Source organism: Cryptomeria japonica, chromosome 9, assembly GCF_030272615.1.
Source record: "Cryptomeria japonica chromosome 9, Sugi_1.0, whole genome shotgun sequence".
NCBI classification, from domain to species: Eukaryota; Viridiplantae; Streptophyta; class Pinopsida; order Cupressales; family Cupressaceae; genus Cryptomeria; species Cryptomeria japonica.
Window position 1 is genome coordinate 535575958 of NC_081413.1, and position 25224 is coordinate 535601181.

The 25224-nt window shown below is 37.3% G+C and overlaps 1 protein-coding gene across 2 annotated transcripts in view; it reads right to left on the reverse strand.

Annotated features, from left to right (window-relative positions):
- The window catches only part of LOC131077090 (transcription termination factor MTERF15, mitochondrial), a 60554-nt gene extending 35736 nt beyond the window's left edge, over positions 1-24818 (reverse strand). Inside the window, exons 1-2 of one of the 2 annotated variants that reach the window (XM_058014511.2) lie at positions 23346-24818; positions 21288-21573 (exon numbers count right to left, since the gene is read on the reverse strand). In XM_058014511.2, coding sequence (XP_057870494.1) covers positions 23637-24671 — 1035 coding nt within the window. In that variant the 5' untranslated portion in view covers positions 24672-24818 and the 3' untranslated portion in view covers positions 21288-21573; positions 23346-23636. Of the gene's footprint in view, positions 1-21287; positions 21574-23345 lie in introns of those variants that run through there. The other variant, XM_058014510.2, reaches the window with a different exon arrangement.
- Positions 24819-25224: the final 406 nt, after the last annotated feature.

Below are 25224 nucleotides of genomic sequence, written 5' to 3' on the forward strand. Positions count from 1 at the left end.
CCCTTCCTGTCAGGGGTAGATTGAAGTGATGGGAGATGAGGAGTCAAGTCAAGAGTTTGATGGAGAAGCACTCAAAGAACAAGTCCAATCAACAATGCCAGAGTTTCTTCATCATCCGAGTGACTTATATACATTTCAATGAGAGGTGACCTTCAGGAGAAAAAATTTGATTAAGTATATAAAAATTTCAGTTGCTCCCTAGTAGGAGCGAATTCTACTTCATGTGCTCAAATCTTAGAGCAAAATTCCTCCTCAAGCCTCACATCGAGCATGGTTTGACGCATTTAAGTTGAGAAAGTGAAGGAGAGTGAGCGAAGGAGAGTTAAGTGTCAACTTGAGAGTCACTTCAAGTGCTCCTCTTTGGGAGCGAAATCCACTTCAAGTGCTCTTTAGTGGAAGCATATTTCACTTCCAGTGCCTTGAGATAGGAGCGAAGTTTCTTCTTAGGCTTTCCATGAGGTTAGTTTGTCATGTTTTCATCAATGAATGGTTAAAAGCTTTAAGGTTGAGCCCATAGAATGAAGAAAAGTGAGTAAGAGTGAGTTCAATGTCAAAGTTTGAAGACCACTTCAAGTGCTCCATCTTTGGAGCGAAATTTGCTTCATGAGCTCTCCCCTTAGAGCGAATGTGCGTTTGAAGCCTTGATTGAACACAATTTAAAGCATTTGAGTGGTCATGAGTGAAGATAGTGAACATGACTTTAATTTGAAATTCACTTCAAGTGCTCCTTTGGAGCGAAAACCACTTCAAGTGCCCCACTTTTGGAGCGAAGTTCACTTCAAGTGCTCCTCATTGAGAGTGAATTTGCTTCATTTGCCCAGGATAAGATGTGAAATTGCTTATAGAACATTGCCTTGAGCCAATTTGATGTCCTCATATGCTTAGAAAGGAGAATTTTTGAATTTAAGATGATGAAGGGCAAAATTGAAGGTTACTTCAAGTGCACCTCTTTTGGAGCGAACTTCAAGTGCTCCTTCTTTGGAGTGAATTTGCCCCTAAAGCCTTGAGTGAGTGCAATTTAGTGCATCTGAATTGTCATTAGTGAGCGAGACTTCGTTTTGGAAAACAACTTCAGTTGCTCCTTGGAGTGATTTCAACTTCAAGTGCTCCCTAGTTGGAGCGAAATTTACTTCATGTGCCCAAGGTTAGCAGCAAAATTGCTTATAGAGTCCTCTTCCAAGTTAATTTGATGCCTCCACTTGCATGAATGACAAAGTATTCAAACCTGAAGTGATGAAGGGCAGAATAGAAATAGGTTTGAGAGAACTTCTATTGCCCCTTATTGGGAGCGAAATCCTCTTCTCTTACCTCTATCTTGGAGCGAAGTCATCCTCAATGCATTCAATGAAGGTGATATGATCAATTTTGCACATGAAAACTAAATCTTAAGAGATCAATTGGTAGAGAAGTGATGAAATGATGCTAAGCCTCCTTTGCTTCTCATCATGAGCGAATTTGCTCCATCTTCCATTGTGCACCCTTAGGAACGACCTCCTCTTATCAAACCTGCAAATCACATAAAATCAGAAATTACATCAAATTAGGAGGTTATATAGAAGGTATATACCATGTGTGTTTGATGCTCATTTGTTTGTTTTGCAGGAAGTGAAGAAAGAAATCAAAAAGACTAGGTTGGATGAAGATTGGAACAAGTCTCTCAAGAAGAAAATTTCAACATCAAGATCAAGATACAAGGAAAATGTCCTCAAGGGAACTTCATAGACAAGCACAAGAAGGTGATTACACAAGAAACATTCACTAATATAAGGGCATGATCCAGCTATTCAAGGTTTGGTGCATTGAAAGAATCAACAACATGAAGGGAGTCACAGAGAAGGAATTCCAAAGGAGAGAAGCAGTTGTGACATCAAGGGTTCATCCCAAGACGGTATCAAGATCCAAAACTAAGAGGGAGTCAAAAACTACACCTTGCACCTCCGTGATTGAGATAATCAAGAGGATAGTTTTAGAAGAGTTAGTCAAAGTTAGAAGACCATCATCATCACCGCTGAAGCTAGATAATGTTGAGTATCAAAAAATATTCCTTCATGATGATCTACCAAGTCTACAAGTGCTAGTTGAAGTGGTGTCCTAATCATATCATCCCAATCACTACTCCACCAATTAAAGAAGTTCCACATCAGCATGTCTTGTTGGTTGAAAATTTTGTACACTTGGAGAAATATACAAAATTGTGGTTTCAACCACAGTGTGTGAGTAAAACTCTCCTAATTAAGAGAAGGTTCCCCCTATCTAACTACAACTTTAAAAATAAAATGGGATGGGACAGCAGTGTTTCTTCTTCTTTCAAGAAAGCCAATATCCTTTTCTCTTCACAGAAAAGTGATAGCAATTTATCATAAAACAACAGTAACAACTTTTTGAAATGAATTGAAAAAAAGAAAATGAAGTTTCCTAAAAGCTCAAAGACTTTCGTCACTTCATTCGAGACAGCACAACAATATCAAGCTCAAAGTCTTGATTATATAAAGTCCTATCTACCCTTTTCTATACTAACACTATCAAGAACAAATTATAACAGCTCAAAGACTGGAATATCTTTTTTTTTTCTACATAAAACAATGGGAAGTAGTATAAGCTCAAAGACTCACAGCTATTTCTCACAAAATCTGCTCTTAAATTCTCTTAAGAATAAGTGCAAGCACAAAGACTTACAGCTCCTCTCAAAAGAATATTTATTCTAATTTATATTAACCTCAAATACTTGCAGCACAAAGACTGCAAATCAAATTCGATTAAGTTCTTTGAAGGAACACTTGCAAGAAAGATAATATAGAACACGAACTCAAGAATGTAGCACAAAGACTCAAAGCTTGAGCAATTTCCTTCTATTTCTTTCAATTCTTGAATTCACACATAAAAGCTCAAAGACTTCTTTGTTGTAAATTTGGCAGAGGTTTTTGCTTGCTTTCCCAAAAGATCAAGATTACAATAGACCCCCTCAAGTATTTATAGGAGAGGAGTCATGAGAAAAAGGTGGGAGGATCCCAACTAACTTAAGAAATTCTCTCAACCGCCAAGACTTATTCAATAACTAACTATGACTTATTCCAACTACAGTCCTAATTGAGCACAACTTGTAGTTGCTTTACATGTAATTACAAAAGTGCAAGTAATGAGTTAACTTGCAATTACAAAGTTACTTTTTACATGTAACTTGTCAAAACAAAATTACAAATGCATAACTAAAACTATTCCATGTGTCTAAAGACACAACTCTAACTGCATCATCCTTTGTCTGTGATGATCTTCATGTCCCTTCAGGATGCTAGAACTTGAAATATTCTAGATTAGTAAAGACATCTTGAACCGGAACGGGAACTTGCATCCTTATCTTCTTGCTTGGGGTAGTACTAGCTTTTCAAGAGGGAAAGGGCTGCCTCCCTCTTTCCATGTCATGACCATATTTGTCTTGAAAGCATTATGTGCTCTCAACCATGAATTGTTGTTGTATCTCTTCTTTGTATCATCCTCCAATCTTGAAATTTGCTTGCAAAATAAGGCCCATGCCTTAATTCATTGATTTGGTAGGTTGTGTGTGCAAACCGGACTGACAAAGGAAGAGATAAATTGATGCAAAAATCGGCTCACAAGTGAATTTCGGGTTTTGGAAGCTACATTACATGTGTGGGATAAAAAAGAGCATTAACTTGCAATTGTGGAGAACAAACATGCAACTTCATATGTGTAATGGGTAACTACAAGTTTGCACTTGTAATGCGACCTTTAAAACTCATTTTCAAGTGTTTTTGAGTGCATTTTGGACCAATTTCGGGTTCTGGATGGCTGACTGGAGGTAGACTTTAAATGGGCAAAATGAATGAAGGTGTGAAATGAGTGGATGAAATGGTGGGAAAGGTATGCACGGATGATGGCAATGAATATGGATGAAAATGGAAGGATTTTGAGAATGTCATCTTCAAGAAAATGGGAAGAACTTTCCACATGTAATCCGGTTCTAAAAACCCGATTTTGAAAGGATGGGTATTTTTCATCTTTGCAACTTGAAATTTCAACAAAAGATGGTTAAATTCTTATAATCATAAAGGAAGAACAATTATTTTCATCCATCTTGTAATCGGGATTTAAAATCCCGAATACAAGTAAAGAGGGAAAATGGGGAAGAACAATGCAATTCAAAAATTGATTTTCAAAGGGGAAAATCTCTCTCACAAAACCGATTTTTGGGGCAGAATCAACATATATACAAATCTACAACTAGAAAGGAAAAATTAAAAAACAAGTAAACAAGAAAATGAAACAAGAAAAGAAAAGAAATCATACCTTGATTCAAACTAAAATGTCTCTTCAAAAAGATGATCAATCTTTGAAAGAAGGGAGGAAAACTCTTAAATAGAGATTAACCGTATTCCAAAACCCTAGCCACGTTTTTACCAAAACGCCATATGTATCAAAATGCCCATTAAAAGCATGAAGAATAGGTCAAGTAAAGCACCCAACCTCCACGCCTAGGCAAGACAAGCCAAAACGATTTAGGAAAGACAAGATTCGTGGCACTTGAATGAGGCAAATCGTGGCATTTTTCAAAAACATTTTTGCTGTTAAAACACCATAAAATCAGCAATAATGTCTTCCAAATGGCATGAAGAGAGATGGAAAATGCATGAAAATAGCAAGGAATCAAAAACGCCTTCCTCCTAAGATTTCTCCACAAAAATCGGTGGAAATTGTCAACAAAATCCTCCAATATTGCTGGTCAGGTTTTTGGGAAAGAACAAGAAGTTTCATTTTACATGTAATAGTGAAAATCAAGTTTTAATTCCCATATTACAAGTTTAAAATGTTACTTTTCTCTCAACAAGGCAAAATCAGGTTTTAGAAATCCAATTGCAAGTTTAAAATTCCTCAATTTACACTTTATGGGGAAAATCGGGTTTTTTGGGCACAATAGCAAATTTAAAATTGTCACTTTATTCCATTTCTAAACAAAATCGGGTTTTGGAGAGAGATATGCAAGTTATAAATAACTTGTAAAGGGAAAATAAAATCCCTACAACAAGTTTTAATAACTCAACACATGTAATAGGAGAATAAAATCCCCATTACAAGCAAAAGACATTAAAATAGGGGTTTTTCAAAAAAATTACAAGTGACTTTAAATATGCAATTTAAAATTAACTTGTAACTTATCCAAAAAATCCCTATTATGACTTAAAAAGCCAGAAAGCGTCAAGGGGGAAATAAAAAGTAAGTTACAAGTTCTTTTTTCAATAAAGTGCACTTGTAATTAGCCAAAATTTCCCTACAAAGACCAAAACAAAGGAAATCATTAAAACTTGCAATTCAAGGAAAATTTCCCACTTGTAGACAAGGAGAAAAAAACCCGAAATTGAAGGAAAGACATAGCAAACGAACCCAAAATGCGATGAAATTTGAAACGTGGTTTGAGGATGGACTAAGGATTAAGCCAGTCCAAGGGCGAAGCAAAATTCTGCCTCGAGAAGTGTGCCATAGAGTAAAATCTTCAACCTGCAGTGACTGTTCTGAAACCCGAAATTGCATAGAAAGCTAGGAAAAGGAAGACCAAAACTCACCAAAACTTGGACAATGATGGCAAAGACACCCCCCAATGATTTGACACTATCAAATGTGAGTTTTGTACCTCGTAAAACATGCCTTGGAGACAAAAATGACACTTTTTAGGCAAAAATGTTGTAGGGGTTGTCACATTTTTTAGAATCCAAAAATGAGGACAACATGTCTAGATGCAATGTACCTGACTCATCCATGAAGGCACAAACTCCAATGTACCTACCCCCATTATCTATTGGTCGTGTCAAAGCATTATAATTATTTCACTGGCCAAAATAGAGTTTGTTGTAACAAACCCTAATTAGGGTTTCCCTTGTAAAATCTTGGCCATTGATGGAGATTCAATCCTGGTCGTTCATTGTAATGAGCTCTCTATATAAAGCTCAAGCTTCTCATTTGAAAAGGTTAATAGAGTAATAATAATAGTAAGAGAATAGTAATAGAATAGTGAATAGCAATTGGAATAGAAGTTAGATTGGGAGAAGGCAAAGATTGTTGCCAAAACCTTCTTGTAAAGAACAATTGATTTCATTGAAGTTATGGTGAATTTGATTTGTTACTTCAACAACTTGCATGGTCTTTACTTCTCAATTCATTTGCTTTCATGTTGATTAAATTGAATGGAGGAAATTGTTGAATGCCTTTGTGTGGAATCCATTTAGTCCATACCACTAGCCTCTTGCTGATTGTAAGTGTGCCTTGCATGGTCAACTGGAGTCATATGAGCTTAACTTCGAATTGTTATACATCCATTGTTTATGCATTAACTTGAATGGTAATCAATGTTTGATGATAATAATTTGAACATCTTTGAATTATCCCTTAGAAGATCGCATTGAGCTTGTGTCAAATTGTTCAAGTTGATGGTGAGACCTCGCCCAATAGGATTCCATCGAATCATTCACTCTTCTCTTGCATTCTTAGGATTAGAATAGACTCCTTAAACCTTATGCCTTTTGCTCTTTCTTTATTATCCAAGCAAGTAGTTAGGATCTAAGTTCCAGCGATTCAAGCATTCAACAATTCAACGTAAGTCCTTTTGTGATCCCAACATAATCACATCAAACCATTGAGCTTATCCACGCGTCATGACCTGACATACAAGAACCTTGGAGTTGTCTCAAGTGATCCTTAAGCTAAACTTCAACATTTGAGTAACTTTGTTCAAGAGAGGATAAGATACTTTTGGGTATTTTATTATGTGTTCGCATGTGCATGAAAAATACATCAACGAGACCTTGCGCATTTGCGGCTTCCTTTCCAATCAAGGTGCAATGTTAGACCAACTCAACAATTGTAAAACCTACTCCTATCGAATTGTAGAGGAAAAGGGAGAAAGAGAATGCTGAAAGGGAAAAGAAAGGTGATACACCAAGATTCAAATTTGTTTCTTTCCCCTACCTATGACTGCACAAGACATCAATGAAAGCAACTCAAAAGCATACACAGGTTCCTATCCTTAATCAATCCCTAAGACATATATGAGATCAGAACTTAATGAAGTATTGGAAGGGATTAAAACATCCAAAGACAGTACTCATAAGCAAAGTTGATACAACATACAGATCAAACAAAACAAATTAAGAACACATTCATAATAGAGGCAAGATAATTGCACAAGATAAATGAACTTGGAAAGAGGTTAAAAAGCTAAATTTATTGATGCAAAGGCAAGGTATATTAAAAATACAGGAAAAACGAGTTCCATATCAAAATGAAGGGGGAAGAACCCTGAGAATATGTTAAAATTTTGCCTTTATAGCTCAGGCATAACTCTAGTTTACATCAAGTCCAAAACCCTAACCGACTAGGGTTAGGTTACAAAGGAAAGAAATCAAATTGTTGCGTGTCTGAAAGTATCCTGCAGAACTAGGAAAGAACAACAATCCCCGAAAATCAAGAAGGCCCCTACATCTGGATGGCGTCTGATGTCCTTTCTCGGACCAAAAAGTCTCTGTGTGCAGTAAATGGGCATGGGCGGTCCTAGGAAACGTCTGCAGAGTCCAGCAGGAGTAATGGCAATCTCCTCGTGAATTTGGAACTGGTTGGAGTGAGATTGAATCTAATTTGGCATGTCGACAGGACCTGCATTCAATTCCGACCTAATAGGTCGGCAACCATCATGGCACGGTTTGAATTCCAACGTTCATCCCCAAATTTGAATCTCGGTTGCAAGATCTTTCTTTAATGCATGGATGAACAACTGAGATGCATCAAGAAAACCTTTAGGAAGACCCTCATAATGACTTTTTAAACATCACCATCGATCTTGCCCTCAAGCGAAATCGAACGGCCATTGTTGCATGTGAAGTTTTGTTGGCCCCACCATATGACTAAGCCCATCAATCACACGCTCGCAACCTAGTCCAAAACGGTTACAAAGAAGCCACAAAGATGCGACCTAGCATCCACTTTAATTGTTAGCCATGCATCGCAAGATCATGGCTTGAGATAACACTTGTTCTTGACCGTCATGATGATGCGGCCTAGCATCCACGATAACCCCATCGCAGCATCACAAGGTTAAGTGTTTGTTAACCTTGACAGTTGCGAACCATGTGATCAACATTCACTTAACCGCCAACGGTCCATCGCAACATCACAAGAAATAATAGCATAGTTCCTTGACCGTTGCGAACCATGCGACTGGGCAACTAGCAACCACCACTAACCCTGTCACAACATTGCAGACAAATCCCTGACCACCAACCCCAAGCTGCGAAGGTGTGGCTCGACATGACGGTGACCACAACAGGTCCATTGCAACATCACAAGGCCAAGCAGCAATGACCGCCAACAGTTGCGAACCTGCAATCAAGCAGTCACGGTAACAATTAACTTCCCACCTACCGGTAGCGGGTAAGACAAGGCTGGTTTCGGGATGAAAAAAGGACACTTTAACTGGTTAATTTAAGTGAATGACCACCTGCGTTGGTCAACAGAGGAAAAGAACAAGGCCAAAAAAAAGACTAAGGCAAAAAGCCTTAAGGGTTTAGGGTTTAGGCCTTAGGTAAAAAAAAGGCAGGGTTTAGCCATTGATGATTTCTCAAATCCTTAGGTTGACACAAAAATTGTCAACATCCTTCTCACTAGTATTCCACTTCTCCTAGCAAACATATAGTTATGAAGAGGAACTATAAGAATTGCTATCACCTCAGAAATAAGGCACAAAAGCAAATGGTAACAGTTGAATTTCAGGAAGCTCAACTAGAAAGAAATCATATGCTTCGTGGTAGGATGAATGGAGATATATCCTACAATGTACAAAATTTTGGCATAAGACATCAAAATGTGTAAACATATGTTGTTGGCCAACATCCTATTCTTCCCAAGATGTCATATTGAGAAGAAGTTGAATAGGAAGAAGAGCATGTATCACCTTGAACAAAGAACAACTTCCTGCACAATTGCAATTGCAGAAAACTCAACTTGCCACCCCCAAGAACCCAAATGCCTTCTCAATGAGAAGAGAGGATGATCTTTCTTGTGAGAAAGATTATATCGAGGATTATGAAGATGAGGACGATCAGTATGATGCATTAGGATATGACTCCGCAGAAGAAGAAGATGAATATAGTGACTATGATGCAACTGATCCAATGTCATGCCCCCAATTATGAATCCAATAAAATAAAATGTAATAAGTAAGCATTCATTATCATAACAATGTAATTAGAAACAAATATAATAGTAAATAAATTCAGAAAACAAATATTTAATAAAAACAATATATAATAGAATTGCATTCATCCCGATCAAATAAATAAAGTGATTATTAAAACAAATACTAAGTGGACTGCAAAGGTGTTAGAGATTGTCCCCTGAGCAATAGACAGTAATTTCCAGCAAGAGTAGTATTATAAGGCAGCGATATTAACACAAACATTACAGAGGAGCTTATCCTAAGAACATCGATTAAGAGCATGACACGTGAACGTGGCATACAATTAGGAGACAGAAGTAAAACTCAATGACAGAATGAAGAAGGCATTTGATTATAACATAAAGCGAATATGATACCAAACAATTTTAGTTAATGAAGTCAAACAATAATCAATAACAAAGATGGTCAACTTTATTCAAATAAGCCGACTTAACATGGAGATATTATCAAAGCCAACCATGAAGCCTAGCGCCCACATTAATGTATATAAATTAAGTTGTTTACTGGCCAGGTTAATATATATAATATATATCAGTCAAGTTAAATGCCCAAGATAAGGATATAATAATGAAAAGGTTAGCGTTTGGATGTAGTCAGAAAAAGTGATTAATGTTAAACAGCGATAAAAGAAGGGCAGCAATTAAGATTTATTAAAAGCAGAAGTTAATCCCAAAGGGTGTGATTAAGATGATTATTAAAGAGATGCAACTTCTCACTCCAAACATGTAGATATAAGAAGTCATTTCCATCGATCATAAAAAGGGAGTTTTTTGGAAGGGATGGAATAAGGGTACAAAAACAGTCACAATATATATAGTGTGTACAAAGTAATAAGGCAATGAAGCACATCATAATCCAGCATATAATTCTAATGAATCTGCATTCTGTATATCTGGTATGGCAATCATAAATTACACATAATTATAATGAAATCTATGAACTGTTAATGATACAATAAAATGATAATACTACATATCTTTAATACATGTAATGGTATTAACCTACGAAACCCATGGATGCGTCCCCTGCCTGAAAACCCCCATCCCAGTCCCGAGGACGTTTCAGGGACTTGGGGACGGCCAGGGGACGTTTCCCCCCCATTCCCAAATTGCCAAAATTTGGAGGGGACGTCTGCCCTAGCTGTGGGGGACATCCGTACGTCTCGGGGATGGCTGGGACGTCCCCAATCCGTCCCGGGGACGGCCATATGTCCCCCACATCTAGGGCTAGTAAAAAATTTTAAAAAATAAAAAATGTCATATTTTCAATTTTGTTTTTTGAATTTTCTAACATGGGCACCCTATTAATTCAAATTGTTATTAAAAAAATTAAAAGGCAACATTAAATTTAATCATTCATATCAAACATTTAAATTCATATTATAAATAGAAAATATTAAATAATAAATTGTTAAATGTCAATGGTTTTCAATTTTAATATCTATGTTAAATTGTTAAATGTTAATGGTTTTGAATTTTAATATCTATGTTTCTTTAATATCTATTATGATATGCATATATACAAAGTGAATGAATTGAAATTCTGAATTATGAGTGCATATTGAGTATTGAGTCTATTGACAATGTTGTATGTTCAAAGTTTACATTCTAAAATGTTTTCATAGTATCATACACATGTTATATCCATGTTTTTATATGAATATAATGTATATATGCATGCTTTATCCACGTTGTCATATGAACATTTAGAATTTTCCTATATATTTTAAATTTTCCCTATATTTTATATAGTCGTCCCCTTTGCCGTCCCTGTCCCCAAATTTGGCAAAAAAAATTGCCGTCCCGGAAACTCGTCCCCCCGTCCCGGAAACTCGAGATAACATAGGTATAAACTTATATAATCGATATTGAAATAAAGGAATGGCAATACAACCAATGGTATCAATTTTGTATACTTAATGTCTGATCTAATATAACGAACTGTTAAAATACGGATGGAAGGATGGTTTAGATAGGTGTGAGGATTAAGGTTTACCTCCTAAGTAGACCACCTATTGATGACAAAGTCTGCAATAGGCCAGAAGGGCTAAGATTTGCTCCTGGGCTTAGGAGGTGAAACTGAGAACTCCACTATGCTATCCATACCTTTCCAAACGTAATAATTTGCAGGTGTAAGAGTATGATCAGGAGCATAAGACCCACACCATGTTGAGTAGGCCAAGTGGGCTTAGCATGGGCTGGATGGGCAACCCAATCATGACTCCATCCTCAAATTCAATATTCTGCAACAAATTATTAATAACTAATCCAAATATAAATACACATACTCAATGTGCAAATAAATTTAGTATTCTTATTCATTTTTCTGCAGGGGATCTTAGAAGGAATTCATAGAAATGTTGATTAAATGGTAATTTTCTTATCCTAGGTCACCAACTATCTGTATTCTTTTCAGGGGTATTTAGTAGGGGACATCACATCCAAGTTTTCATGGAGAACATAGTGTTGATGTAGATTGATATGAGTTGCCTATGCACAATATTAAACATTTAAGGGAACCCATCCAGCTAACTCATAATTCCAAGTCACCATGTGAAGACAAAGCAGCTAATGTCAATGCAACAATAGTGTACGTCCAAGATTCATATGAGCAAAAGGAAAGACATGTGCTTGCACAATGGAGTGATATTGCTGCTAGATCAAATGGAAATTCATGTACAACAGTAAGAAGAAACAAAGGACAAAAGATAAGATGAGGAACATCAGTATTGCCAAGGTGATAATATAGTTGGCAAACTCAGCGAGTACTCGCCAGATTCTTTGTTTGGTGAGTAACTCACAAAACTTGTTGAGTTTTTCCCAAGTTTTTTCAAAAAACTTGGTGAGTCCCTGACCAAACAAAAAAATGATCATTTTTCAAAAACATTTTTATAAACAATAGTGTAGATCCAAGATTCATATGAACAAAAGGAAAGATATGTGCTTGCACAATAGAGTGATACTGCTGCTAGATCAGATGGAAATTCAATGTACAACAGTAAGAAGAAACAAAGGACAAAGGATAAGATGAGGAACATCAGTGTTGCCAAGGTGATAATATAGTTGGCAAACTCAGTGAGAGCTCACCAAATTTTTTGTTCGGTAACTCACCAAACTTGTTGAGTTTTTCCTAAGTCTTTTCAGAAGTTTGAGTTTTTCCCAAGTCTTTTCAGAAAACTTGGCAAGTGCCTAACCAAACAAAAAAAAAAATCATTTTTATAAACAATATTGTAGATCCAAGATTCATATGAGCAAAAGGAAAGACGTGCTTACAGAATAGAATGATATTGTTGCTAGATCAGATGGAAATTCTATGTACAGCAGCCAGAAGAAACAAAGGACAAATGATAAGATGAGAAAAAGGTGATAATATAGTTGGCAAACTCAACAAGTACTTGCCAGATCACCAAACTTGTTGAGTTTTTCCCAAGTTTTTTCAAAAAACTTGGCAAGTCCCTGACAAAACAAAAAAAAAAAAATTAAAAAAACATTTTTATAAACAAAAGTGTGCCAAATGCCTAGTTTCTCCCTTGTGTAATTAAATTGTGAACATGTCGTGTGACATGAAGTTTTGTGTGGTTTCAAAGGCCTAAATTTGAGTTTGGTGGTGGGGTCTCTACCCCTTGACCTTACCTTATATTGCAATAGGGAGTGCACCAAGGGCATTGCCTTTGGACCTCGTAAGGGGCACTACCACTTGACCCCACTAACCCCCATGAGGGGTGCTGCCCCTCGACCTCATTGTGGGCATTGCCCCTAGATCCCCACTAATTATTGGGATTTCTTGTCATTTAAGAAATTTGGTTACAATGAGAAGGTTTGAAAGTGGAGACCATAATCGACAAAATAGATGATTATCTTTATCACTATTATAAGATCATTGATGAAGTATCATTACTATCATATCAAAGATTCAAATGCCATTAATATTATAAAATAGAATAAAACCTTCAACTTTGCATAATTGGCAATGGAGGATGTGGCTACATCATAAAAAGCCACTACATTGTCATTGGATGACATTGATAAGGCAAATGAGTCATTACCTTCTAGCAGCACAATGGAGGTTGACTTAGATCCACAAACACAGCCTTCAATGGATGCAATAGAGTTAAATGATACAAATTCCAATTATGCATCCAACTTTTGCTACCTCCAGAATGATCTAGGGTGTAGGAATGATACATTTTGCCTAGATAATATAAATTGCCCCTTTGGAGATAAATTCGTTGAGGGTTATGGTAGTGCATACTACCTCAAGAGCTTGGACAGAATTTTTGTGAGGCTATTGGTTCATGATACTTGGATTACAATGCTTTTGTAAGTATAGGTCTTGCCATGTATGTATTGTGTTCTTATTTGGTGCTATGTCTTGTATATATTGTGTGAGGCTTTGTGTAGTCATGATCTCTGTTAGTCATGATGAAGCATAAGTTGTCTTGGTCCCCTCCTTGGTGCCCCTTTTTGTGGTCTACTCCCAAAGATAGTTGGATTCACATTGTGTTTAGAAGAAACACATGTCCCCAATTAGAGCCAATGTTGGCACCCCATTTGACTACTCCCAATTGTGCTTGAATCCTAGCCCCCTCTATGCATTTTGGCCTTATTTTGTCCCTCATAGATAATCGATCTTAGATGTTTTCTAATGGGTGTCCCTTGGTCAAAGTTTGCACATGTATTCTCCATTATACCCCATGTGCATATCATGTGTTGGAAGTTGCAAAGGTCCCAAAAGTTCTAAGTGTGAAGGTTTTATGTTCAAATTTCTAAGAACTGTGCTTATGCCAAAGTTCCCCTTCTTGGTATGTCTATCCTCCCAGCTTTGACTTTTCCTTTGTCCCTATTCAGACTTTTCCATTCGAGCATACCTTTTCCCCAACAACACCTTTGTCCCCATTTTTAGGTGAGATTTCAAAGTTTTCCTTTCTGTCATCCCTTCCTCCTATTCCCTTGTCCTTATCAAAGTTTTGCACTTTTCTCGATTGGCATGGTTTCCCTAGAACCCTTGACCCCCCAATTGTTCATACCAAATTACCTTTCAAAATCGGAGTTTCGGTCATCCCTTTACCTACATTTGTGGCATGTATTCCATGGTATCCCCAATCCCTGACTTTTGACATTTCCTTTCACATTGTTTTTTGGAGTCAGAAATGCAAGAATACCTCTAATGCAATGCATGGCATGAGTTATTAAGTATCCTTTGACTCTTGAATCTTGATATTTCACACTATGTTACTTTATCAGGTACATGAGTTTGGACTTATTCTTAATTGCATGCCTTGTGTGATAATCCTTGGTATTTACGATATTTGACTCTTGATAACTTAAATCCCATATCCTTTTGGAGTTAAAGATGTGGGGATTTCCTTATTTGTTTGTTTTGAGCATGAAGTGTCCCATATCTTTGATCCTTGATCCCCAACAAGTGGTATAGGTTATGAGGTATCCCCAAAACTTCAAAATTCCCACTTCTTGCATTGTTAATTCCCACCTACCTCTCTACACAACCTAGATCACCGTTAATGACTAGATTTGATGTGGCAAATACTACAAGGGGCTGTTCCCACCTACATATAGTTGTCCATCTTACTTGGATTGAAATGTACTTTAACTAGTAGAGGATGAGGAACGCCATGCCACCATTAATGTGATGGTTATGTTTTTTATGTGGATGGTTTCCATGCAAGCTCTAGGTCGCCATTTAAGCAAATTTTGGGGGTTCTAAGCTTTCCTTGCACGCATCATCCATTGACCATCAATTCCTCAATTCTTGAAGGGATAAGGCAATCAATAGAGTGCCATATATGCTAAATCATTTTCCAAAAAAGTTTGTCATTTCACTTTTCTACATGATTGCAAGCCAAAGAAGCTTCTAAGGTTTTAACTCCTACAAATTCAATAGCCAATGGCCCATTAGAGTAGCGAATGTTGGTAAATTTGAAGGAGGATATTGTAAATAATTCTTACAACTAAAATGTCTCCATGATTCCATTTGTAGATCTTTTTGGAAGTTTTAGCTTAGTGTTTTCTTTTGCTAGCTCAATGGTATGAATGGAACAACATTCTAATGCATTACAAACTATGCTATAGTCATTTCCTCACTTCATATGAATTTTTGTAGTCTAGGATGGATAAGTAAGAATATTCAATCGCTTGATATCATTATTTGTGGTATACGTGTAATACATAGCTCATATTCATTTTCCTTCTTGATTTGTTGTTCTTCATGGTATGCCTAGATTTTGTAACTCAATGAATAGGCACTGAACATGGAAGAATTGATCCACCATGCACCTAAACTAGAAACATTTTACACTAGTAGAGTAAGAGTTTGAAGTAGATTGTATGCACTTCATGATTCAACATTATAACCAAGGAAAACATCTTTAGCAATCGATAGTAGCATAGAAACGGGACTCAGACTCAGCTCAGACTCGGTTGGACTCAGCAAAGTGAAAAACTCAAGAAATTTAGAGATTTTTAAAGATTTAAAACTTGTTTCATGCACCCTTTATTAAATACACCTTAAAGACACAATAACATCATCAAATAGAAGCTAATTTGATTACATACACAAGTATACATCAATCACATAAGCATAAACACAAATTGTAGTTGAAGGAAATAACAAACATAGATCTATAAATATTGTCAAATGTATACAGTATTACAAAACTCATGGAATAAAAATCCATGTCATCATATGATCAAATGTTCCATACAAATATCAAAAGTAAAAACAACTACAAGCCTATGGCTCAGAGGAGCCTGCATCCCTCCTACGAAGGCGTCTAAGGTAGGTCCTAGATGATTCGGCAGCCATAGCCTCAGCCTGTGACACCATGCCACCCTCACCAACATCAGGTATATGAATATATGTGTCTACCTCTGGCTCTGTTGTCTCTGCTCGTGCTCTTTGCTCCTCCTCTGCCATGGCTACAGCCTCAACCTCTCTATCTACCTGGTCGACCCAATCAATGTCGTCATCACTAAAGACAGGTTTTGTAGCCTTTGTGGTTGACTCGGCTTTAGGATCAACCTCCTCTAGAATGATAGGGGAGATGTCATTTTGTGCACTCCGTTTCTGTTTGAGGCGGAGGTTGTAGTGAACAAAGACAAGATCATTCGACTTCTCCACATATAATCTATTGCGCCTCTTGGAGTGTATGTGCTCAAACATACTCCAATTGCACTCACAACCAGATGCGCTACATGGGCTAAAAAAGTTCCACCAATTATCTAAAATGAGAAAAATAAAAAAAATCAGTCCGAGTCCAAGCAAGTCTGGACCCCAAATGCAGCCGAGTCTGAGTCCGAGCCCCCTGGACTCACCGAGACTCGCTCGACTCGGGACTCACCAAATCCAGGTGATTTTGGTTGATTTTTGTTTCTCTGGATAGTAGGTATCATCTTAGAGAATCATTATGTGCATACCACATCTTGCTCTCATGCAGTGATGTGCTTATTAGCTTGAGAGAGGTTCTAGTTATGCACTTGTCTATTTTTAGTTGTCTTTAATGTTATTCAAGGTACCTCTAAAGAAGCCCCTCTAGCTCAAGTTAAGCCTAGAATTTAAGGTCTTACCCACCTTAGTAAATTGGTCTAGTGTTGGCCTACTTGATCATAAATTAGATTGTTTTTGCTGAGCTTGAGAGCCTTGGCACTCAAAGAACAGCTTGGCTTTAGGGAAATGGGAGCTACAACTTTGTGCACCAACACAACCAAAAACATGAGTGCTTCTCCAAGAGATCTGATATCTGGATTGCAGCAGCTGATCTAAAGGCATCATGAAATGAGATTGATCATATATCAACCAAGATATCTGCTACCTAGGCATGATAGAGATGGGGCTAAGGGGCAGCCTTTATGATTTGTTTATAAAGTACAAAAAAAATTTGAAGATGGTTGTTAAATACTACTCATCATGAAGTGAGCTAAGGTGTGGCCCTTATGATTTGTCTATAAAGGATAAATACATTTTAAGGAGAGTTGTTGAACACTAGTAATGATGAAACATCAATGGAGTGCATTCAAGCAAAACCACCAAAGCCCAATCAATGGAGCATGATAAGGATGAAAGTCCATCTGATACGAGTATATACCATATGAAAGTGAACATAGATCAGAATAATTGCTGGTCTTCCACTGCGAGATCGGATTCCTTAAGGATGCTTGATGCGTCCTAATGCATGATTTCATTGGCAACATTCTTAAATCCAAGACCCTCACCTTACCTGTAATCTCATATAAAACATTTTTTAAGGTTATTGGTCTCCAATCTCTATTTTAGCAATGTTCTTACTGGTTAGAGTCAATTTGATAATGAAAGGTTGATTCATTTTTCCACAGTGCTTTATGCCAAGCTCATTTATGTCATGAAAATATTTATCTTCATCCCACACAAAATTCTGTATATACAGTTGCATTGGCCCTTTGTGTCTATCTAGTCCAGTGGCCACCATTGCTAGAGCTGCCTTATGAACAGCAATATGTACATAAAAAACCTGAGAACATTTTACATCTCTTCCATGTTCAAGGAATGAACTAGATTTTAATTTTCAAAACCAACCTTCTAAGGTCATGCATTAAACTAGACATTGGCAATCTCTTCGCAATATTATCAGGGTCTTCAATATGAGAACAATATTTCATGTCCCCCACAATGGTACCATTGTGTTGGTGCACAAAGTTGTAGTTCTGAAATCCCTAAAGCCAAGTTGTTTTCTGAGTGCCAAGGTTTTCAAACTCACAGCAACAATTCTCTTACTTATGATTTGGCAGGACGACACTAAACCAATTTACTAAGGTAGGTAAAACCTTCTTCAACTTCAGGCTCAACTTGACCCAAATGAGCTTCCCTAAAAGTATCTTGAATAAGATTAAACACAATTAAAAATAGGCAATAGTACCCAGTGTACACTTAACCCAAAAACCTATCACCAAGACAAGGACTAACCTACTGCTATGACATTTATTAAGTTGATATGCACATCACAACATGACAGCTAGTTATGGGTATGCACAAAAGGACTCTCTAAGATGATAACTGCCATGGATCATTGAAGACATTTTTCCTAATAATGTTGAATCATGAAGTACATACAATCTACTTCCTACTGCTACTCTACTATTGCAAGATGTTTTCAGTTTAGGTGCATGGTGGATCAATTCTTCCAAAACCAGTGCCTACTTCATTCTGTTACAAAGTCCAAGTATTGTTGGCAAGTGACACCGCATTGTTGTTCAGATGTTGTCATTGATGGCAACTTGAGTCAGATATTCAATCCGCAGTTCATGATTCATTCATACCGGAAGATTGATTGAGGTCTGGTGAGGTCCGGTGAGAACAAGACATCCGGCAAAGTGTACAATGTTGTGGTTGGTAATTCATTTGTGTTGAGTATTTTATGTTGCAGATCTCAGAGATGCATTGTGGACATGTAACATGCCTTATTCCAGGTATGGCCTCCGGTGTTGAGTCTTGTGAAAGTTGGAAGATCCGGTGGACAGGTTTTCTGGTAGAACAGTGTTTATCAGCAGTAGTGTGTGAAGATTCTTTGTGCGGATCATGCGGAGAGATTTTGGCGGTTATTTGTGTGTTCGAGGATATTAAGCTGACATTTGGGAAGCGTGTGGATGATTTGTTTTGGTCCACTTGGTTGTTTTGGATCGGATTGAGCTGACTTGGCTAACACGTTTCATTTGTGTGTTATGCGGTTTTTGGGCCGACATGAAATAAACTTAAATTGTTGATGCGGATATATTAGACCAATTGATTTGATCATTGTTGAGATGGTAGATATTGATAACTCAATGATGAACGGATAGTACCAAACCGGTATTGAGAGGGGGGGGTGAATCAGTACAGGCAAAAATCACAATCCTAAACCGGTTTGCCAGCAAACACTGTGCTTTTACGGACAAACAGTAACACCGGTCTTAAACAAAGTACAACCGGCAAAACCCAAAATAACTGAGACAAGCATAAACCGGTTGACACTTATCTTCTCACACAATCTAATACTTCATTTCCATTTCATCCTAGTGCATGAATAGGTAAACTATCATCAAAGACATATATGTAAATAGCTAGATCAACATGATTCACTGCTTGGCAGAAAACAACATATCATCACATGAAAAGGACATCACATATGACACATATTTTTCATGTGGAAACCCAACTGGGAAAAACCACGGTGGGGATGAATACCCACGAGCTTGTTTTTGAACTCTTTAGAAGTCCGCTCTGTTAGGAGCCTTGTCCGGTTAAAGATTGATACAATAGCTTCTGTTAGGAACCGATCCTGTTAGGGATCACCTGGTTAAGGGATGGCTAGAATACCCGGTTAAGGGTTAAACCCTGTTAAAGGTTACCTTGTTAGAGGATTTCAAGAACTCGATGGTTTTGAGTCACCCTGGTAAAGGATTTACAGCAAGCCGGTTAAAGCTACCCTGTTAAGGGATTTCCTGACTGTTGAAGTGGTTAGAGATCAACAAGTATTACAATGATCTGATAACAGCACTCAATGCCAATGCAGATCCGCTTTAGCTCCTCTTCACCTTCTACACTTACACTATGCAGGTATCACTTCTCTCCTCTGGTCTGGCAAGAATCACGTATCTCTTCACTTGGATACACACACACAACTTTTGCCAACAACCTCAGAAAGAAACACAACATCGTCCTTATAGGAAAAGAAATAGGTCGATAGCATAAACCCTAAACCCTAAACCTATTAGGTTAAGGAATTCAAACGGTTCAATCCTGACCGTTGAGCACACTGCATTAAATGCAACAGTCTTGATCCAATCTCAAGACATTCTCCATCGTTCGTTTTCCACCAATTTCATGGCGGCTGATAACCCATCACGCGTTATCACCGTTTACAGGCTTTGCACATTCCCGAGGTAGATGGGAACAATCTCCTTCATGCAAGATCCTTCACGCGCACAAGGCTGACGTGGCAACACGATCTGTTCTTCGTTACACTGCTAACTCATCACACAAAGTCACCAGTTGAGCAACACAGGCTTGAAGCACTTCAACCGGAAACCCTGAAGTTGAGACTACCAACCGGTAGTCATACAAAGCTTCCATGTGCCGGTTCCCATAACCATATGTCGGTTCACCTTGAACAAACACACCGCTTCACTTTGGCACAAATGCCAGTTCACAATGTTATACCAGTTCTCATATATACCGGTTCTCTCCTCTTCAGCATATTGACATCAATGGCAACATACAATGTCATTATGTCCTCATACCGGTTCACATAATGCCAACAGATATGTGTGAAGTGTGTATGAGCGATTGTGCCTAGTTTCACGTGCGTGGTTGAAAGATTTGTGCTTCGGTATAATGCAAAATATCAGAATAGAGCAGAGTAAGATTATGTGTTTTGTGCTTAACCAGAACTATACTCGAGCATTTGTTGATGCTATTCAATAGTTCAAACCTTCTTGTATCTTTTGTAATCATTTTGTAAGGCAGTGAGTCTTCCGGGTTGTAGCCCTTATTGTAATTTTGAGCAGTGAGCTCTAGGCAGTGTGCCTGAATGCATGTGCATTCCCATTGCAATATTTCACTTACTCCTAACAGGCTATTATCCCACCGTGAGTATGTTCCCACCGTGGTTTTTCCCTTAACCGGGTTTTCCACGTATAAATCTAGTGTTGTGGTGTTGTGGTGTTATGGATGTTTGCCTTATGTGTTTACATCTTTCTTTTGTTGATTTGCATTAGATGGTTGAAGAGTCAAATTAATAATGTTAAAGATTGCAAAACACTGATTCACCCCACCCCCCTCTTAGTGTTCCTCGATTCCAACAAGTATACCATGAGGAACCACAAATTGAAATTACAAAGGAATACAAGCTATGTATACACATACACTACAAAAAACGATATCAAGCAATTGAACATTTTTAGTTATGATGGAATGACCATTGCAAAGCTTGTGATGCATTAAAATGAAGTCTTATTCATCAAATATTCATTACATTCATGCTAGTGAAATAGCGATAAAAACCCAAGCTAGAACTCCCCAAAAAAATCTACAAAGAAAACCATGGAAACATTTAATTGCAAGAAGCATTTACAATATTAACCTCCTTGATATTTACAGATTACAAGAGTTGAAACCTTAGAAGCTCTATTTGCTCACAAAATGATCGACCTTTTTAGAAAACGAACTAGAATATATGGTGCTTTGTTGTTGCCTTATCGCTTTGAGAATTGAGGAGGAACTAGTGATCAATGGATGAGGCATGTAAGACGAGCTTGGATCCCATGAAAACCATTGAAATTGTGGCCCAAAGCTTGCATAGAAACCATCTGTGTCAAAAATGTATCCATTGCATTAATGGTGGCATGGCATTCCTCATCCCCTATCACTTGAAATACATTTATATCTGCAGCATTAAGATTGCAAAATATATCTAGACAAGAAAATCCCTTTGGCAGCATCAAATTTGATCATTAATGGTGAACTAGGTCATTCATAGAGGTAAGTGGGAGTGAGTAGTGCAAGATGTAGGAATCTTGGAGTTTTCGAGATCATGGATCAACGATACCTTATAAACCCTACCACTTGTCGAGGATCAAGGATCAAGATTATGGCATACTTCATGCTCAAAGAAAATAGACAAGGGTATTCCACATCTTTTACTTAGAAAGGATATTGGAAATAAATTACCAGGAGTCAAGGATCCCAGATACCAAGGAATTCATTCCACAAGGCATGTATATAAGAATAGGCCTGAATTTGAAAACTCGATTAATTAATAAAGTGGGAAATTTTGAAGTTCAAGAATAAGGGATACTTAAAAACTCATACATTAGAAATATTTCTGCATCTCCAACTTTGAAAAAGTGTATGAAAGGGAATGTCAAAAACCAAGATTTGAAATACCACAGATGTCATGCCACAAAGGATAGAGGTAGAAGGATGATCAAAACTCCAGCTTCGACATGTAACTTAGTATGAAGGATTGAGGAGCCAAAGTCTAACAAAAAGCATACAAGAAGGGAAAAGTGTGGAACTCGGATAAAGAAAAGGGGAAAGTGTTAAGGTTGGGAGGAAGATGTGATGGGAAGGAAAACTTGACATGAAAAGGGGATGAAGGCAAGGGTTGGGAAAAGGTATGCCTAGATGGGAAAGTCTGATATCCCAACAAGAACAAAGGAAATGGAGGAGTTGGAAGGAAAGGCATACCAAGAAGGGAAACTCCAAAACTCTAACATAAGCACAATCCTTAGAAATTTGAACAAAAAATCTCCACACATAAAACTTTTGGGACCTTTGCAACTTCTAACATATGATAGGCACATGGGTGACAATGGAAAACAACACATATGCAAACTTTGACCAAGGGAGATCCACTAGGAAATATCTTAAATTGATTATCTACGATGGAGAAAATAAGGCTAAAATGCATAAAGAGGACTAGAATTCAAGCACAATTGGACACAAACAAATAAGGTGCCAATAGTTTGTAGTTGCTCACTTAGCATCACATATGAAGTTGTCTTACAAATGAGGTGTCAATAGGTTGTAGTTGCTCATTAGCATCACATATGAAGCTGCCTTCTGCAACCAAATTAGCGTCTCCAACAACTAATTAACCTTTTTGTTTCATGTAGGATGGAAACAAATCAAAGACAAACAGAAATCCATGCTTAAATAGATGTGTTTGTAATTTGTATTAAGCATACGAAGTGAAATCCCAGTCTTGGTTTGAGTGAAACTAATGTCAACATTGGTTCTTTTCCAAAAATAATATTGCTTCAATGTGGTGAGCATATTATATTGCAGAATAAATACTTGTATAAATTAAAGCACTCAAGACTAAGAGCATTTCCCAATCAACTTTATGTACATTGGATGTAAATAATCCTTTATAGTAGCACCATATTTGTACTTGATTCATGACTACAAATCTTATACCTTTATCCAGTTTAACTTCAATGCAAAATTAACGACAACAATTACAAAATTCTTCATTATAACAGGAAAATAATAACAATTGCAAGAGAGTTACAAATTTAGTGGATAACAACAAATTCTTCTGATAACAACCAGACTTTTTCCACCTAGAAAATATTACCTTGATATATTGCAAAGCCGTCCCAGCAGCCTTCCTAAAATTTGGAAATTGGAGCTTCATCTGCGTCGAGGTAGGACCATGATTTGACAAACTAGAGCATCCATTTGCCTCATCGGAGGCAGGCCAACCGTTCTAAGCATGGCTATGAATGAGGCTTGAACTTGGATGAAGGTAGCAAAAGTTGCAGCTTATGGTCAATCCACTAACTCACTCAAGCCCCCTTTCTCAAATGATTAGCCTCGGAGAGCTAACAGATCTTCAGGGTATTTCAATATCAACAGACTTGCCCTTTTATTGTCCATATAACCTTCTCGCCTCAGGCATTTCCTCTAAAAACCTTTCAATGAAATTATCCTCACTCATACACAGCACGGTAACGAGACTGATAGGACACTTAGAAGGTAGCAATGACTTAAGATATTCAAACACCTTATAGCGCGGCTTCAATCTGTTCTCTACACTGAAATTTAAGAATGGGGGATATTTAACCACAATGCCTGGGGCAAACCTTGCAGTATTTATCAAGAAATCCATGTTCTTCTGTAACTTATCAATAGATGAACAAAGGAACCTAGGATCCTTTAAAAGAAGTTCCGTGACCTCCTTTTTTGAGAGGCCCGTGGTTTCCATAAATTTCAATTTAGCTGTCAGTATTACAATATCATAGACAATAATTCCAGGTGCCCTCCTGAGAGCATTATATAGAATAGTCTTTGACCCAAACAAATTGAGAAGTAATGAGATCTTAGGACTTAGACTTTTGCTTAAACTGAGACCAAGAACTCTTGGTTGGTGGGATATAATATAACCCACTTCGTGTTCAGCGAAGCCTAATTTCCTGAAAAAAACAATCTTAGGCTTCAGCTGCTCATCAGCCTTGCGGGTAAGAACAGATGGGTTTCTGCGAATGGTATTCCTCACCTGGTCGGGAGTGAATCCCGAGTCTCTCAAAAGATGGACTGCCTCTTGGGCTCTCTCAGTAGTTTTTCTTCTGAAAACAGAGGGCTCCTTATTTATAATTGCCGTGAGTTGCGAGGAAGAAAAGCCGCACTCTTTCATTAACAGTTGTTTCATGGCATTATAGCGCTGCTCTCTCTTTTCATTTCCTTGTTCTATTTGTGGCTGTGACTGCAACTGCTGTCTGGGTACAGCATTGCATGATATTATGAATGAGTGATTTGAGTAAACAAGGGACACTGCTTGAAATCTAATCGGTGAAACAAAAATATTAGGCATTGCCAAAACCAACACCATTGTATGAGATGGAATGTAGATTGAAGCAGTAAACACTTGTGAACGAAAAAAAGAGGAATTCATCAATAGCATAAATCTCAGCGAGAGCTAAAATAAGTCGTTCATTCAAGATAAGCTGGGATTACAGATCCGTCCAAACCTCGTCTTTAACTTCAACTAAATGAATGTTTTTGCCGCTATTCCAAATTGGCCTTAAACCCAATTATCAAGCCAGCACTCCCATGAGGAGGTGCAACGGTTATCTGGATAGAAAAGTATATGCAAGTTAATATGTTAGAATTAATTTTTTATGCTTTGAAATGTAATTTAAAATATATATAATGTTGTTTATAATATTTAGAAAATATTTATCATATATATTTGTCTTATCTTAAATATTTGCTTATAATTAATTGAAAGAAAAATTTGTAACAATTTTAATTTTGAAGAATTAATAGTCAATAATTACTTATGTTTGTACCAAATAAATCTAGAAAGAACTTTTTGTTTGTTTATTTATTTTGTTTCTACGTATTGAAACAAGAACTTAGTGGGCTTACATCATAAATATATGATTGGTCTTATGTTAAAAGGTAGATAATATAGAAAAGAAAAGTTTGTGTTTAAGCAAAACAAATGTTCGATG